We start from the raw sequence: 16,117 nt of genomic DNA, 5'->3' as shown, positions 1-16,117 counted from the left end.
AACTGCTCAAGTGGCTGGTTGGGTGAGAACACATCTAATGGAACTGAGAAGGCCATGCAAATGCATAGCAGACAGCTGTTTGGTTACAAACCTATTCAAGGGATCTGTTGGACTTTTATCATTCTTTTTTATGTACAAAAATGAGCCCAACAGAGTAGTCATGACTTTCATTGACAAACCATGTAACATTATCATGTAGAATGTCACTCCACTATCTGGGCCCTGGAGAACTGTTATAAGTAATATCACAGCATAATGTTTGGTTATTGCAGCAAGTGGACCCTTCTGAAGTAAACTGGTACTAGAAAATATTAATGATCAGTCTGTGAGTGCTTAGAAAAAGATACTCTGATTATTAGGATCCAACATGCAGATGACACCAGATTGGGATAGGAAGCCAATGCTGCTGAAGATTTGGGATTCAATAATGCTTTAACAGATTGGAGAACTGGGCCAAGACTAACAAAATGAATTTCAACAGGGATAAATTTGAGGTTCTACACTTACACAGGAAGAACTAGTTGCACCAATACAAGATGGGGGACATCTGGCTTACCAGTAGTACATGTGAAAAAGGTATATAGATGTCATGATAGACCACAAGCTTAACATGAGTCAGTGTGATGCAACAACGACAACAAAAAGCAAATGCTATTCTAGACTGCATCAACAAAAGTATAGTGTTCCGCTTTATGTTGCCTTGCTCAGACCACGCCTGGAATACTGTCCCCAGTTCTGGGCACCATAATTTAAAAAGGATATTTGTTCTAACAGGGTTTGGGGAAACTGACTGGACCTGAGGGATAGCTCAGTTAGTAGAGCATGAGACTCTTAATTTCAGGATTGTGGGTTCGAGAGCCATATTGGGTGAAAGATTCCTGTATTGCAGGGGGTCGGACTAGATGACCCTAGTGGTATCTTCCAACTCTACAAGTCTGTGATTCTGCTTTTAATGAAAGGGCTGGTGCTGAACTGTTTTTATTGTAACTACTTGTATGATTTTAATTGATGTTTAGTATGTGTGTGTGTAGATAGATAGATAGATAGATAGATAGATAGATAGATGGATAGATGGATAGATGGATAGATAGATAGATAGATAGATAGACAGACAGACAGACAGACAGATACAGTTATAATTCTATCAATGTTTAATTATTTTTTTCTACATTGTTAGCTTTTAAAAAAATCTGTAAGCCACCTTAAGTCCCTGTCAGGGATAAAGGCATGGTATAAATAATAAATAAATAAACTGTAAAGATATATTACTTCTTATACAATAGGTTGCATTACGTTGCAAGAAAGGAGACTGAACAGCAGGATCCAGATAAATCAGTAAGGGCATTAGGAGAGAGACCAATGCAAGTTTGAGGAATTGCCCTTTAGAAATCAACTTACAGATACAGCTTTAGGAATTTAGTGACTTAACCAAGCAGGTGATTTTTTTTAGTCTGGGTTCCTATAAGTCTTGATTTTGAGGCTTAGATGCTAATTTGCAGCAAGGATATTTTTTATTTCATACTGTGGTCCTTTTCTTAAGCATCCATGAGATTGGATTTACAAGTACGCCCAAAGCCTGTTGCCATTTTGAATGATATTAATGATCCAGATTGATTTTTTTCTTTCAGCTAAAGTGGATCAGTCATTTGACAGGCATGATAAGAAATGGCTCCTTATTTACATCAACATTAAGCAGAAGAAAAATCTATTGTATAACTCTGCAAAGCGCGCCAGAGTGTATATGGGTGCCACTTTATTTTTACAAAGGATCAGTATCTCAGGCAGAATATGTCAGGCAACATAAGCACTAAATGACAGCATTACTCATTTTGAAATGTCCATGTAGTCAGGGGGATTGAACCATAACCCAATATCATGCACAGATCAAATTACCTGGTAGAGGAAGTGCTTGGTAGGGATCTCCTCATTGCTCCTGGGCTCATGCTATAGTATGAGGAACTTTCCAAATCTGAGAGTGAGAAATTAGGCCCTGTTCCGGCAGCTATCGGTGCTGGGAAAACAAAGGAAAGGAAGTAAGTAAGTGATGTGGAAAAGGAATAATTACATTTCAAACATTCACTTTCACCTTAATGACCTACCAGCATGTAGGTAGTAAGGTATGAGTTAATTGGCACTGTAATCAGCAAGATTAAAAGTTCATTATGCAACTTTATGATTAAGGTCTTCTTTGAAGGTCTTTTACTGATGGCAAAGTCTGATTTTGTACCATCATGTATTTCAATGGCTTCAGAAACTGTAGGAATGCTTCTTCTTCTTATATCTGTTTCCTCATGTCTGGCATTACTGAGCACCTTAGCAATGTTCTCCCAAGCATTTCTCAATGTTTGCTGTCCTGTGCACATGATAAGGTCTTCCTTTGTTACATTTTTCTCTTGACTTTTACAAATATGTGTAATGAACTAGTTTTTCACAAAGGTATTACAAAGTCCTTTCTCTGCAGTGTTAAAAACAGAAGGTCATGAATCTCTTGCCATCAATAATATGGATCTGGTATCATCCACATAAGAAGTTGCTAAAGGCCTTTCTAGAGATTTTTTTATTACGCAATAAATATGCAGCTGTTACTTGGTTGTTGTGGGGGATCCAAAGCCTTCTCTCACCTGTTGTAAAGAAACAGCATCCCCCCAACACTTAAACAACAATTATTATTTTTTGCTGCCATTATATGAACAGCTAGTGCAATAGTGAAACTGTAGAATCCTGTAATCCTGAACTCAGACTAGAATGAAGGGGAAGACACACTTCAATCTTGACATGAGTTCGGGATAACAGGCAGAGAGGCAGCAGCTTCATCCTCTGCAATTCAGCAACTGCCTCCATTGCTAGGAGGAATCACCAGGCAATCCCCAGCCAGGCAATAAACAGACAAGGCCAGGATGAGCCAGCTGGTGTTACCACAGTTCACCCTCAACAGTAACTTTATGTATATTTTCTGTGCCAGTTATTGGTTGATCTGGGAGAAAAACAGACAGCTCCTCTCCTCCCTTTCCAGGGGCTCCAGGAGTCCGTTAACTGCTTCATGACATCCTGTGGCATAAAATCAGAGCCATTCCCAAGAATGTATTACATGACAGCAGACCACATATCAGTTTTCAAAGTGTTATTTTATTTAAATCTCCATTTCCTCCAGGAGTTAAAAGCAATGTGTGCAATCTCCCCGTTTTTATCTTCGCTACCAGTGAGTTAGGTTAGGGTAAGATGCAATGATTGGCTCAAGCCCATCAAGTCACCAATGGGTGTGAGTGGGTGCCATATACTTGTTTACCCAGCGTGCAAAATGTCTTGGGCCACTGAACGGAGGCAAGTCATGTTGGGTGTAATAGCCAAAACATAGTTAGGGCATTAGATCTAAGCCAGATTCCCAATTCTGGTTTCAAGGGCAAGTGGAAACTATAGTTTGCTAATTTGGATCTAACAATGACCTAAGGTCTGCCAAACAAGGAAATCAGGGTTTGAATCAGGTGGAGGAAGCATGCAAGCCTAAGAATAGCCAAACCGATGGTTTGACACTGTGTATGAAGCAACTTATTGCCTGCATAAATGATTTGCATATGTGAAACATCAATGTACTACAATTCTCATACATCTAATACATTCAGCAAGTGGTAAGCAATCAAGGTTGATTTACATGTTCATTTAGCGTGTCCATGGCCAACAAGGGCCGTCTCTGTAGCTAATTGAGAAGAACTGGTTGGAGGACTGTCTTTAGCATATGCACCACTGGCGTGCAAAGATCCACCTAGCGCCCCCAAATTTAGTTTAGTTGTTCCCAATTCTTTTAGGGGCGGCGAACTCAAAGTTGTTGAACTTTTTCTGGGAGTGGGGAAGCCAAAGTTGTTGACTTTTTTGGGGAGGAGGAAAACTGCTCACCTGTAACAATGACACAGCGGAAATACAGTGGTACCTCGGGTTAAGTACTTAATTTGTTCCGGAGGTCTATTCTTAACCTGAAACTGTTCTTAACCTGAAGCACCACTTTAGCTAATGGGGCCTCCTGCTGCGGCTGCACCGCCGGAACACGATTTCTGTTCTCATCCTGAAGCAAAGTTCTTAACCTGAGGCACTATTTTTGGGTTAGCGGAGTCTGTAACCTGAAGCGTATGTAACCCGAGGTACCACTGTAACTGCTTTTGTTTCCTGACTCATTGGGAATATTTGACACTACGGAGTAACAGAGCAAATGGGGGGGACTTTCTCTCCATTGCTTTTCACTACCGCCGATCAAGAGGGACCGGTATACAGTAGGTATACACTTGGTGCCCCCCCAGAGTACATTTGGTGCCCCCCAGAATCCGGTGCCTGGGTGCCCCACACCCCTTACACCCCTGGGTAAAGACGGCCCTGACGGGTTGCCTCCTGTACAACTGTGACCGGGGCAGGAAACCTGGCGTCCTGTCGATGTTGTGAACCTCAGTTCCCATCATCCCTGCTGAATGGCCATATGGGCTGGGCTGATGGGAGTTACAGAACAGTATAGTTGGAGGACATCAGGTTGCCAACCACCGCCTCTGTGCAATGCCACTTTAGCTGCATATGCACAAATGTCTGTTTGCAGTGCTAGGATTAAAGTGGTGCTATAGACATAACATTGCCTTATAGCAAGTCCATCCAGCCCAGTTGACTGTGTTTACTAGCAGAGGCTTTCTGGGGTCTTGGGCAGAGGTGCTTTCCAGCATTTATCAACTGAGAGCTTTCCACATGCAATATGCTAAACTGCAATCTTCAGCTGAGGAGCAACTATGTACTTAGTGTTTTACAGACTGCAGCTGAAGTACAAGAATAATGGGCAATACAAAGAACAAAATCCTCACACAGCTTACTTATATAGTTCTCATGTAAACTATGGCGTACTCTCAGCCGTGGTTAAAGGACAGCCACTGAACTGAGATGCATTGATAGCAATGCATTTTTAAAAGCACAGGATGGAAGGAGTGCAATGATATTAAAATGGGAGCCAGCCTTTAATGATCTTTGGAAGAAATTAACTTGGGAAATAATTTACAAGAACACTCTAAACTCATTTGCTGTCTTCCTTTAACTACAATATGCTTCCTGTGCAACGGGTGAATGAAACTTTAAAAAAAACCAACCATTGTAAAATTAACTCATTTTATCAATTTGTGCTGTCTGCTAGAGTTTCCTGACAGCAGAGACAAGAGGCTGTAAAACTGATGAATTTGCATGGAAAAAGAAACCAGTGTAAGTAATTTGTGTAAAAGGTAACACGGACATGGACTGCTATAATTCAGACACCCTGCGGATAGCAAACTGCTGCAGTGTGAGCAGTTATGGGTTAGAAAAATGACCACACTGCAGTCAGTCTGACTTGAATGGAAATCAATCATAAAGGTACACTCTGCAGCATCCACTCTACAGTTTTAGCAGTCTTGGCCAAACTTATTTGTGCTTTTAAAAGCCTTTGCTTGATAAATTTTCATTCACACAAGACCTATGGAAGTCCAAACTGAAAGGTTAATAATGTCTTTTCGAAGCAGGTACATAGAAATCTTGCTCCCAAGCCACTATAATATTTATTAAACAGGATTATTGAAGACAGAAAGTGTGTGGAGGGGGGGATGATACACAGCCCAAGTCTATGCATGTGTACTCAGAAGTAAGTCCTACTATATTCCTATGGTATTACTTTATTAATTTACTCCAATCAGCATCTGTTTCTCTGTGTTCTCATTTTACTAGGCTTAGCTCTCTTAAATCTAATTGTTCCTCATGAAGAAAATACTTTTGGAGATATGCAGATATCAAGGGAGGCAGGTGGAGAAATAGGTCTGCATGAACTTAGCCGAATACAATGTGAGAAAGAGCAAGGACATGATAGGGAATAGCAACTCATGTTATAGGTAGTATTTGTATTTGTTACTTTACTACATTTATGACAATTATATTTGTATCCCACCTTTCCTCCAAGGAGCTCAAGGCGGTGTACATAGTTCTCCACCCCATTTTTCCTCACAACAATCCTGTGAGCTAGTCTAGGCTGAGGGTGAGTGACTAACCCAAGGTCATCCAGTGAGTTTCATGTGGGAGTAGGAATTGGAAACCTGGTCTCTCAGGTCCTAGTCCAACACACTTAACACTACACTACACTACACTACACTACACTACACTACACTACACTACACTACACTGTAACTTACTTGGAATTTAAGCACTTAAGTGCAACTTTTATTACATAGTACTAGACTCTTTTTGAAGAGATAGATGGGATTAACTATTTTTTCAACTGGCTCGTCTGGTTTTTCAGTTTTGGGGTTGTTTTCAGAAATAACAATAATAGTATTAATTCTATCGCAACCTTCCCCGCAAAGGAGTCCAGGGTGCAAACACCAAAGTGGTAAAAGACAACAACAACAACAACACAACAACAACAACAACACAACAACAACACCCATACAGCATATGCAATGGTCAGGGTTTATGGGAGCCCAACAACACTTGGAGTGGACACAGGTTTTCTACTACTGCCCCAGATGAACAGAACCTTTTCTATGGGTTCTGTCCTTTCCCCCTCTACAAGACTCTAGTCTTGACCCCATCAGGCTCCAACCATGGGCTAAAAGAGTCACAGCTTCTCTTAAGAAACCTTGGAAAATCGGGATAGAAAATTCTTCATTTGTAGGTTCCTAAGCACCTCACTAAATTTTTGTGGTAAAAGACACATAACCTGCTTCATACTGTAGCATATGTGGAGAAGGTAAGACTTCTCAAAGCAAAATAAATACATTAATCAGAAGCTTCTCTTTATAGTTAAAATGTGGGTCCTCGCCATACAGAGAACTAATAATGAAAGCTTTTCCTATTATGCAATAAAATGGTCCAGAATGTGCACATTTAAAAGGTTCTACAGAATTTTTAATAAGTGAAGCAGGATCATGGTAGGAGCAACCCAACGTCATAAACGTTAGTAGCACTAGGAGAATTGTTTATTGAGCTTCTCTCCTCTGTATTTGTGTGTTTAACTGGCAATAAAGGGCTTTGTGTGCCCATTTTCAAGTTACTTATCTTTGTAAGCACCATTTTTCAACTAATCATGTAAGGGACAAAGGAAGCCTGTATCCAGGATGTGTTTAGAACTTGGTTAACTTTTCTCCATTCCCTGGGAAGAAAGGAGGCTGGAACTGCAAAGATGTGTGTTTTAACTCTGAGGCTGAAATACACAGTTGTCTGCTTTACCTTTTTGTGTTAAAGCTTACAAGGACAGACAAAATATCATGGTAGAAGAGGAGGCAAGGACGCTGGCCTTCTGCCATCGTAAGTCCATCTGCCAAATATGTCTATAGACCCATTATAGCTAGAAGGACTCAGCAGTTTCTTTTGCAGAAATGCTTCATTCTGGTTGCCCCCAAGGTGCAACTGAAATCTCCAGCTCAACTGAGATAATCCCTCTTCCAGAGTGCAGAGATTTCCACATGCTAGAGGTGGAAGGTACAAATAGGCATATGAAGAACTGGACCATTAAGTCAGCAATGATAATCTTCAGTGATCCCACCATTTATTTATTTATTGTAGCCAGCATATAAACTGGCAGCAATATTTCAAAACTAGGAATCCCAATTTTCATTCTTTGGAATATGTTTTTGAAAGAGCAGGCTTGTAGGCTTTGTAGTTTTAAGGACATTTGAAAGAATGAAAGCAGTGCCACAAAAGATTCTAGCAATGGCTGTATGTTTTGTGACATGCATTAGTATCTGTCTCAAAAGCTTGGGTCAAAAAAATCCTCTCCTTCGTTTTATGATGTGAACCCTGGAGAACCTGTTTTAATTATGCTCCTTTTACAAAGGAAGAAATCTGTTTTTAAAGTCTAGTTTCTTTACTAAGTGGCATTTAGGGTAAGGAAGCTACACAGAAGATGTTATACCATGGGACCATACTAAAATTCCATGTGTTCTCCAGCACAAAGACTCCAGAACCATTGTCAAGACTAAGAAAGGATACTGAAATCTAGGGAGATATGTCTAAATGTTTTGCATCGATTCCAACCCAATGAATAGCTCACCTGTACAAAGATCCCATTTGAAATGGATATCTGGACAAAATGAACACACAGTAAGGTAGCTTTACTGAAGACTTTGTCTCTCCTTCAAGCTCTCCTTTGATTGATGTGTGTAAAGTTTGTCTAACCGAACTAATGCTGCCTTGGGATCCAGTTTCAGCTGACTGGGTGGTCTGGTCACAAACCTTCCCTACACATGGGATACATTTCAATCACTGGGAGTGCCAGATGAATCTGCCTGAGTCACCCCAGTCCAAAGGTTCCAAAAAATATGCTACTATCAGTACTATTAAATCTTTGCCATTTTATTAATAAAAATCATTGATATATACAAATAAAGAAATAGCAAAAAAAAAACCAAAAACAGTTTGAGTGTTTGTCTTATGTGATGCAATGATCAGAGGGAAGGACAAGACAAGCTCAAGTTCAAGTCCCCATTCAGCCAAGGAGCTGTCTGAATAAATGTTGGCCACTTGTCCTACCTCACAGGTTTGTTCTGAGGATCTGCATTTGAGTAGGAGACCCAAAGATATTTACCTGGAGCCATTTCTTTTGGAGAATTTTTTTAAAACCCTACCAGTATTTATTAATGCTTTAAATTATGTTTCATGGGGAACCATGTAGCTTTTATTTTTATACACAGTATTCCACCTTGTTATTTTTTATAGAAGTGTGGCTTATAAATTTGTATAATAATTACAAAAATGTCGCTAATTCTGACTATTCCTTCTCTGCTGCATCCTATTCAGCACCAACAGCTAGACCCCTATGTCCCTAGCCCTACTGGGATGATGCTTTCATTTTATTTTTTAACCAATTAGAATGTTCATAAGCATTTCCATAACACTTCAGCACCTGAGACAATGGCATCGGAGGGCTAATTTAAATCAGATGAAGTCAGATCTCTTACAGTTAGCAGCTCAGGAGGTTTTAAAGGAAGGAGGCCGTGTTTATATCAGTTTTGCTGTTGTTGTATTTACCTGTTTCACTGTGGCAAGTTGGCAAAAGCACCCTTTTCTGGAAATCGACATGATCTGTGCTCTAATTAGGCACTTACTTAATCTCTTGAAAACTGTGAAGATTATCCAAAGAAGGATTTGACTTCACAAATAGATATATAGATATTTTGATAACTACAGCAGCCAAGTGATGGTGTCTCTAGGGTTAAATGGAGGTAAACCTAAGGAACAAGCGTGCCTTTTAACCAGCTAGCCTTTTCATAAACTGATTAGTAAGCATGAAAGGAAGAAGATGTGGGAAATGTGGCTGAAATCTGTGGCCAGGCCTTTATCTCCTGTAGACTGTTATGTTAGCTTTTGTAACAAAGCCTTGTAGAATATCACAGATATTAAATGTGTGGTGCTCATTTTAACATTACTAGTGCAGTATGTTATTGACCAGCTAATTATGCTGAATTCCATTTATAAACATACCTAACCACTAAGTTTATGGAGACTTTTTGTGCTGCTTTAATAGGATATTGATTGAGAGCAAGGTTTGAGTGGGGCGGCCATTCAATTGTGTAATGGCATACAAAAGGCAAGGTCACTGCAACGGTTGATTCTAAGCCTGCCATCTATTTTGTATTATAATTTTTCTTTTTTCGCATCTGCCTTTTCATAGCCAAACTCGGGTTGTAGCCTGTGGGCAGTGGTGCTTTGCTATTGAATATGAACTTAGCTTCTTTAGCGTTTAGTTTCATGCTGCTGATTTTTAACTACTCCTCTTACAATATTGATTAGCACAGCGGAAAACTCAAAGGCTTGTGCAAGGAGAAACAGTGTAGCTATCTTGCAGCAGAATATAAAGATACAAACCCTTCAAAATACTGGCTGGTCAATCATCTTTCATTCAGCACTTCTCATACAAAATCAGCTCCTAGCTGAGACTGCGTTTGTATGAACAATCCTGAACACCGCTTAAATTGAAATGAAGTCAATGACAGTTGAGAAGGTTGCATAATTTCCACCAAATCATTCAATATAATACAAGTGAACCCTTTCCACTAGTGGTTAACTAGTTAAAGAAGGGGAATTGCATAACCACAGGCACTCCATCATGATTTTATTTATTCCAAGCACAGAAAGAGGTTCTGAGCCAAACCACAAAGGTCCCTGGCTAAGGTCATACCCTGTTTGCCATTTCTACCTAAAAGTGCTCTGGCACTCATATTTATTGACTAATTGCTGGTAGCCATTCTACATTTTCAGGCTTCAGCTATTGAGAAAACTGTGGCTGCTCTGGATCCAGGGATCTGTTGCAACAGGCTGCATGATCCTAAGGTCTGCTTAAATCACTCTATACACACAGGTCTGGTTCGCAGGACACAGTAACCCAACCTTACCATGTGGATGTTGCAGGTATCCAAAGGGGAACTCGTCACTCTGCTTCTCCCTGATCTTTGCATGCTGTACTGAGCTAATCCAAGATTTCACTTAGCATGTTGTCCAAACCCAGGCCCATGATTAAGCTCTCTCCTCGCTAACCATAAGCTGTAGTCAAAACCAAACCATGGTTAGAGCTTGTGGTTAGTCTGGACAGAACTTAACCACAAGCCTGAGTTGGGATGACATGCCAACTTGCTCAGTGCAGCAAGCAAATAAAAAAGATCAGGGAACAGCAAAGTGCTCCAAGTTCCTTTTTGCAAGCCCACATGTTTGTGTGGTCCTGGTAAACCAAAAAAAATAAACTGTGCCTTTCCTGCCAGCTTTCAGCAGTGTGAATAATTCAGGGCATGATTCAGTTAATGAGTTCCGTCAATGGAAGCCTGAGCAATGACTTTCGCCTGTACAATGGAGCTTTCCCATCTCTCCTTCCTCAGTATGTCCCACACCCCTGAAATTGGCTTGGGGGCAGTCAAGAAAACCCCCAGAACAGTGCATGAGTGGAGGAGAGGGGGGGAATCATTCCATATGAGAAGCTGAAATGCTTGCACTGGCAAAACAATCGACACAGTGTGATGTTGAATCCCTCTCATTGTTTCTCACTTCCACAGAAATGACCATGTTAAATCCCTGTGTATGTTAATTTCCCATCAACATTACATTCTAGTCAGCAGGCTTAGGTGCCTCAAACTAGATTTCTTGGGTTTTTTGTAGAATCAAATATCTTAAGCCAGAGATAAACTGTGTCAACTTCCATCCTGACCACTTTATAGCATACTGGGATCAATGATGTTGATGATGATGATGATACCATCCTATACCTGCTGGTCTCAGGACAGTTCACAGGATAAAATCAGAATATAAAACTACATAATCAAAATAAAAACAACAACAACAACAACAACCCAATAACCCCCCCCCCAAGGATCTACCAAGCTCAAAACTGCAATGGCAGTAGTCACAATGTACCACCTGTTCACTGGGACCTCTTTCTTGCAATACCGTTTGCTCCCTCCCATCCTGCACTTTCAGCCTTAGTGATACAGCCCCAAACCAGCAATCTGTCTGGCCTTACAAAATCTTCAGGTCAAAAGGTGATAAAAGAAGAGGTTTGACCTCCCAAGGTGATTGTGGGGAGTCATGCTGTACATGAGAGTTCCCTGCTTTATTGCTTTTTAAGCAATAATGATTCATGCTGTATAGTAGTTGAATTATTGCAAGTTTCAAACACTAGGGTGCCACCTTATGCCAATCTAAAACATACATTTCATTTTAGTTTCCTATTGCCAGAGACGGTACATACAATTCACCTGTTTGTGTGACAAGTGAAACAGATTGTTATCTGTTGCTTTAACGGAAGAGTCTAACCAAAGGCTGCACACCTAGACAGGCTAATGCCAGGCAACAGTACCACAAGATTCACTTTTTCCTAGGTTTTCTAGTTGCAATAAATAATATCATCCTTGTCGTGTTTGGTTTAGTGTTTGAATAGACTGATTTATAAAGTAAACTATTGACTAGAAGTTTAATAACTAGAGCAGGTGAAAAATAAGCTTATTAATTTGATGTGTGGATATGAGTGTGGATGTGTGTGTTTGAGTGGGGAGGATCCCTCTGTCAGTACTTTAAAATTACTGCATCAACACAAGGATCTAAGTGTGACCAGATGGGCATATAGATCTCTTATGTACACAGAGATCCCCATTGAGTTTAATGGGACAGTGATCCATATGTGTAATAAACTATGCATATAGATTGGCACCTTCCACTGAAATGAATATGGACATTTCTCTGAATATGTGTTGGAGCAAATGAAAAATTAAGCAGAATTAGAGAAAAGTCTGGCAAAAGCATTCCTAAAGTGGCAGTAATAATTAACTGGAGTTAGATTATGATTTAAATTTAGTTTTTCATTGGAGATGAAAATCAGCAAAGCACTAACTTCTTGAGCCCTGGGACAATGGAGTCCATTTCTCCTTGGACTGTCTGGATTATGTCATAGTAAAATACAATCAAGGAACCTTTGATCAATTGAACAGGGTGGTGACAGGTACTCCTAATTCACTGTTGTTAGTGAATATTGACAAACTGGTAATGATCATACTGCAGAATGTCATTCAGACCAAGAATATTAGCATTCTTTAAAGGTCAAAAGCAATAGCTTCATAGAGACAGAATTCCATACAATTCCTGCATCAGATACTTCACATTCTACATAGAATGACCGTATATTTCAGCACAAGAACCATTATTTTCAAAAAGACTGGGCATGACCCCATATTTGTGCATGAATCTGTATTTAAAGGTTGCTAAACCACTGGTTGTATAAATCATTAGGTTACATCAAACAGATTTTGCACATGCATGTACACAGGTGGTGCAAATGCAAAGCCTATGCTATTGTGCATTAAAAGACCGACTGTTTAAAATTTGGTTAAACATTAACGTTCTAATTTCAAAAATGTAGAAATGGGCTCTGAAAATATTTGCAATGTGACGCTACTGTTCTCAAACTGTGGGTCCTGACACATCGGTGAGTTCCGACTTGTTCCTAGGTGTACTGAACAATCAGCATTTGTTTCCCCTCTATTCCGAGGGCAAATGGATAAGAGCCAGCCATTTATATCTTCTTCCACTAAGCCTGTCAATTCTCGAGCACATTCTACACAGAAACCTATATGCAAAGTTATGCCAATTTTCTAGCCCTCAGGGTTTCTCATAGTTGGTCACCCAACTCTTCTCTGCTTCAAGTCACAGTGTAGAAGTGTTTTTGTGTGTGATAACACCTTTATTGTGCTTTATGTAAATGGCTTAGGCAGGCATGGCCAAACGTGGCCCTCCAGCTGTTGTGGGACTACCATTCCCATCATCCCTGACCACTGGTACTGTTAGCTAGGGATGATGGGAGCTGTAGTTCAAAAACAGCTGGAGGGCCAAGTTTGGCCATGCCTGAGCTTAGGGATCCTGCGTAGTATTATTTATTTATTTATTTTATTATTATTATTATTATTTTTATTTTGTTATAAATAAATAGCAAACAATAGTGGCACACAACAGCAATGCAGAAACACAACAACAGCTCCCTCTCATCGATTGGGACTACCAGGACAGAGCAACCCAATCAGTTGCAGTTTCTTCTAGAGTGCCGTTTGGTGGCCATATATGTCCTTAATCAGTGTAACATCACAAATTGTATCAGGCTAGAGTCTGCATGCATGATTTGCTTTTCTACTACAGCAATTTGTAGGACAGCAGGTTTCAGAACGAACAAGGTCCTTTTGTAAAATCAGGACCCTATTACTATAATATGGTACATCCGACCTAATTAGAAATATAGCACGATTTACTTGATGTAAGGCATGGTGAACCAGAGAATGAATGATCAGTTTCATAAAACGTTTTGCATAGTAAACATGAGGGATGGAGGAATCAAAGAAAGAAATATGTCAAAGTAAGATATTCTAATGTAACTACAAATTATACTTACTTTGTGAGACCCTTACTAGCTCAGTCACACTGAAAACGCCTGATGTGACAAAACTGTCTTGGAAGCCCAAATGTCCTACAAAACACAAGAAAATTATAGATGTGATTAATTTTAAGCACTTAATGACAGTATTCTTAAATACTTCACTATCTGTTTAATGTGAATGAAATTGAATATTTAATTTTCCACTTATCACTAATTGCTGTTTAGGTAGGCAGATATATGGTTAGAGTTTAGGAAAGTTAACATGACAGATTAACAGGGAGAATTGTATATATTAAAGCATCACAGCTGGAAATCTGAAACAAAAGAAGCTCATTTTAATAAACAGTTACCTCAGATGACCCTAAAGACTTAACAATTGAAATTAAAATACTGTACCTAGGAATCAGATGGGACAGCTAAGTTCTTTAATCGTTTTAAACATTATTCTCTAAAGAAACATCTGATCAGGATTATCTACTCATTCATTCAAACAAAACAAGATTTAAAGATGTACTCTTCTTTTCTGAGGTTACATTAGGGAAATCTTAAAATAGCAGCTGTTAAAAAAATCTTGAAAATGAATGCTTTTCACATAAAAAGAAAAAAAAACTCTTTAAAATGAGCTTTTCAAAACAGAAACCAAATCTTTGCATAAGAAAGCTTTAACTCTAATCCTCTGAATTTCTTTAAGAGACAAGGCGTATGCTTGCTTGCCCGTTTCATTTGTGTAAGGGATATTTTATATCAAAATGTTATTACACTTCCCATAACAGTATTTCCCTTTTTCTATGAAAACATGTCTATCACCAAATGTTAATTTAATTTTCTGGGTATAATCAATTACAAAACAAGAAGCCTTCAAACTGCAAATCGGGTAACAAGGAATTCTGCTGAACCAGATACTATAGTTCATACAGTACATATCAGGACTTCAATTAGAGGTCTGTGGCTGATAGGGCAGCCTGACCTATTGCTTTTGAAATCAGGGTCAAAGAAATCTGAGGATAAAGGGATTATTAAAAGAACTGTAAAGTTGTTCTTGTCCATAGGATAAGTGGCATACATTTTAAGGTTGTTCTAATTAAGATTACCAAGTCGAACACACACACACACACACACACGTGTATATTAGTTAATGTAATATAAAGCTTTGCTATGCCCAGACATACTAAATTCCTTCAGCTTCAGTTTCATTGATTTCATTTCCAAATTACCGAAAATACTTTTTATTTATTTAAGTTCTTGCATAATATAACTCCCCCCACAAAAAACCCATATGCACACAATTTTATATTTATTTTGCTTGCAAGGTTTAATTGAACTTGAATGATTTATTTTGATTTATCAAAAATTAAAATTGCAGGTCCATTACTGTTAAAGTGTTTCAGTATTGATATAGCATTATTAGAAGCAGCCTTTGTACATTCTCCATTCAAGCAACACATTCAAGCTGATTTCCCAATAAATAATGTAGGTCTGGAAGCACATTTCTTCAGCCCACTGGCACCAGCAGAATCCTGAATCTGCCAGCATTATTTTCATTTCTATAACCCAGGTTTATAGCGTTTGAGCAAACAGTAAAAGCCAGGTGTTATTAGCTAACATTTCTCCTAGATAGGTACCCAGCTAACCTGAATGGCAGAGTATCGAGCTCAGAACACAAAATCAATGCAGGCTTTACAATTGTGAATCACGTTCACAAATGCATAAATTACTTCCCAGTCTAAGCCATGTGCATGTTCACAAACTCATAGGAAATGTTTGCATCCACAAGCACTACTGAATGTAAGCCTTGTGTATATTCTCATCAATAAGGATTACAGGAAATTGTATAGAATAGCCATGGAAAGATGTGCATAATAACCAGCAATTATGCACATTCACCATGGTCATTCTGCACATTCTCTACGGCAAGGGTAGAGGCCCGTGGGCCGGATGCGGTCCAATTGCCTTCTCAATCCGGCCCATGGACGGTCCGGGAATCAGCGTGTTTTTACATGAGTAGAATGTGTACTTTTATTTAAAATGCATCTCTGGGTTATTTGTGGGGCATAGGAATTCATTCATTCTTTTTTTTCAAAATATAGCCCAGCCCACCACATGGTCTGAGGGATGGTGGACCGGCCCACGGCTGAAAAAGGTTGCTGACCCCTGCTCTACGGTTTAGCTATTTAGAGTAAAAGACACAGTGTGCTGTCTTTTTAATGAAGACGGTCAAAGCTGCTAACA

The 16,117-nt window shown here is 39.3% G+C and overlaps 1 protein-coding gene across 10 annotated transcripts in view; it reads right to left on the bottom strand.

The window, feature by feature from the left end:
* The window catches only part of NFIA (nuclear factor I A), a 413,608-nt gene that overhangs the window by 88,198 nt on the left and 309,293 nt on the right, over positions 1–16,117 (bottom strand). For all 10 annotated transcript variants that reach the window (XM_081011813.1, XM_081011818.1, XM_081011811.1 and 7 more), the window contains exons 4-5: positions 13,904–13,978; positions 1,894–2,011 (exon numbers count right to left, since the gene is read on the bottom strand). In XM_081011813.1, the coding sequence (XP_080867939.1) occupies positions 1,894–2,011; positions 13,904–13,978 (193 nt within the window). The remainder of the gene's footprint in view (positions 1–1,893; positions 2,012–13,903; positions 13,979–16,117) is intronic.

Source organism: Podarcis pityusensis, assembly GCF_964106645.2.
Source record: "Podarcis pityusensis genome assembly, chromosome: 6".
NCBI classification, from domain to species: domain Eukaryota; kingdom Metazoa; phylum Chordata; class Lepidosauria; order Squamata; family Lacertidae; genus Podarcis; species Podarcis pityusensis.
The sequence above is the reverse complement of the archived record's forward strand: the minus strand, read 5'-3'. Positions and strand labels throughout refer to the sequence as shown.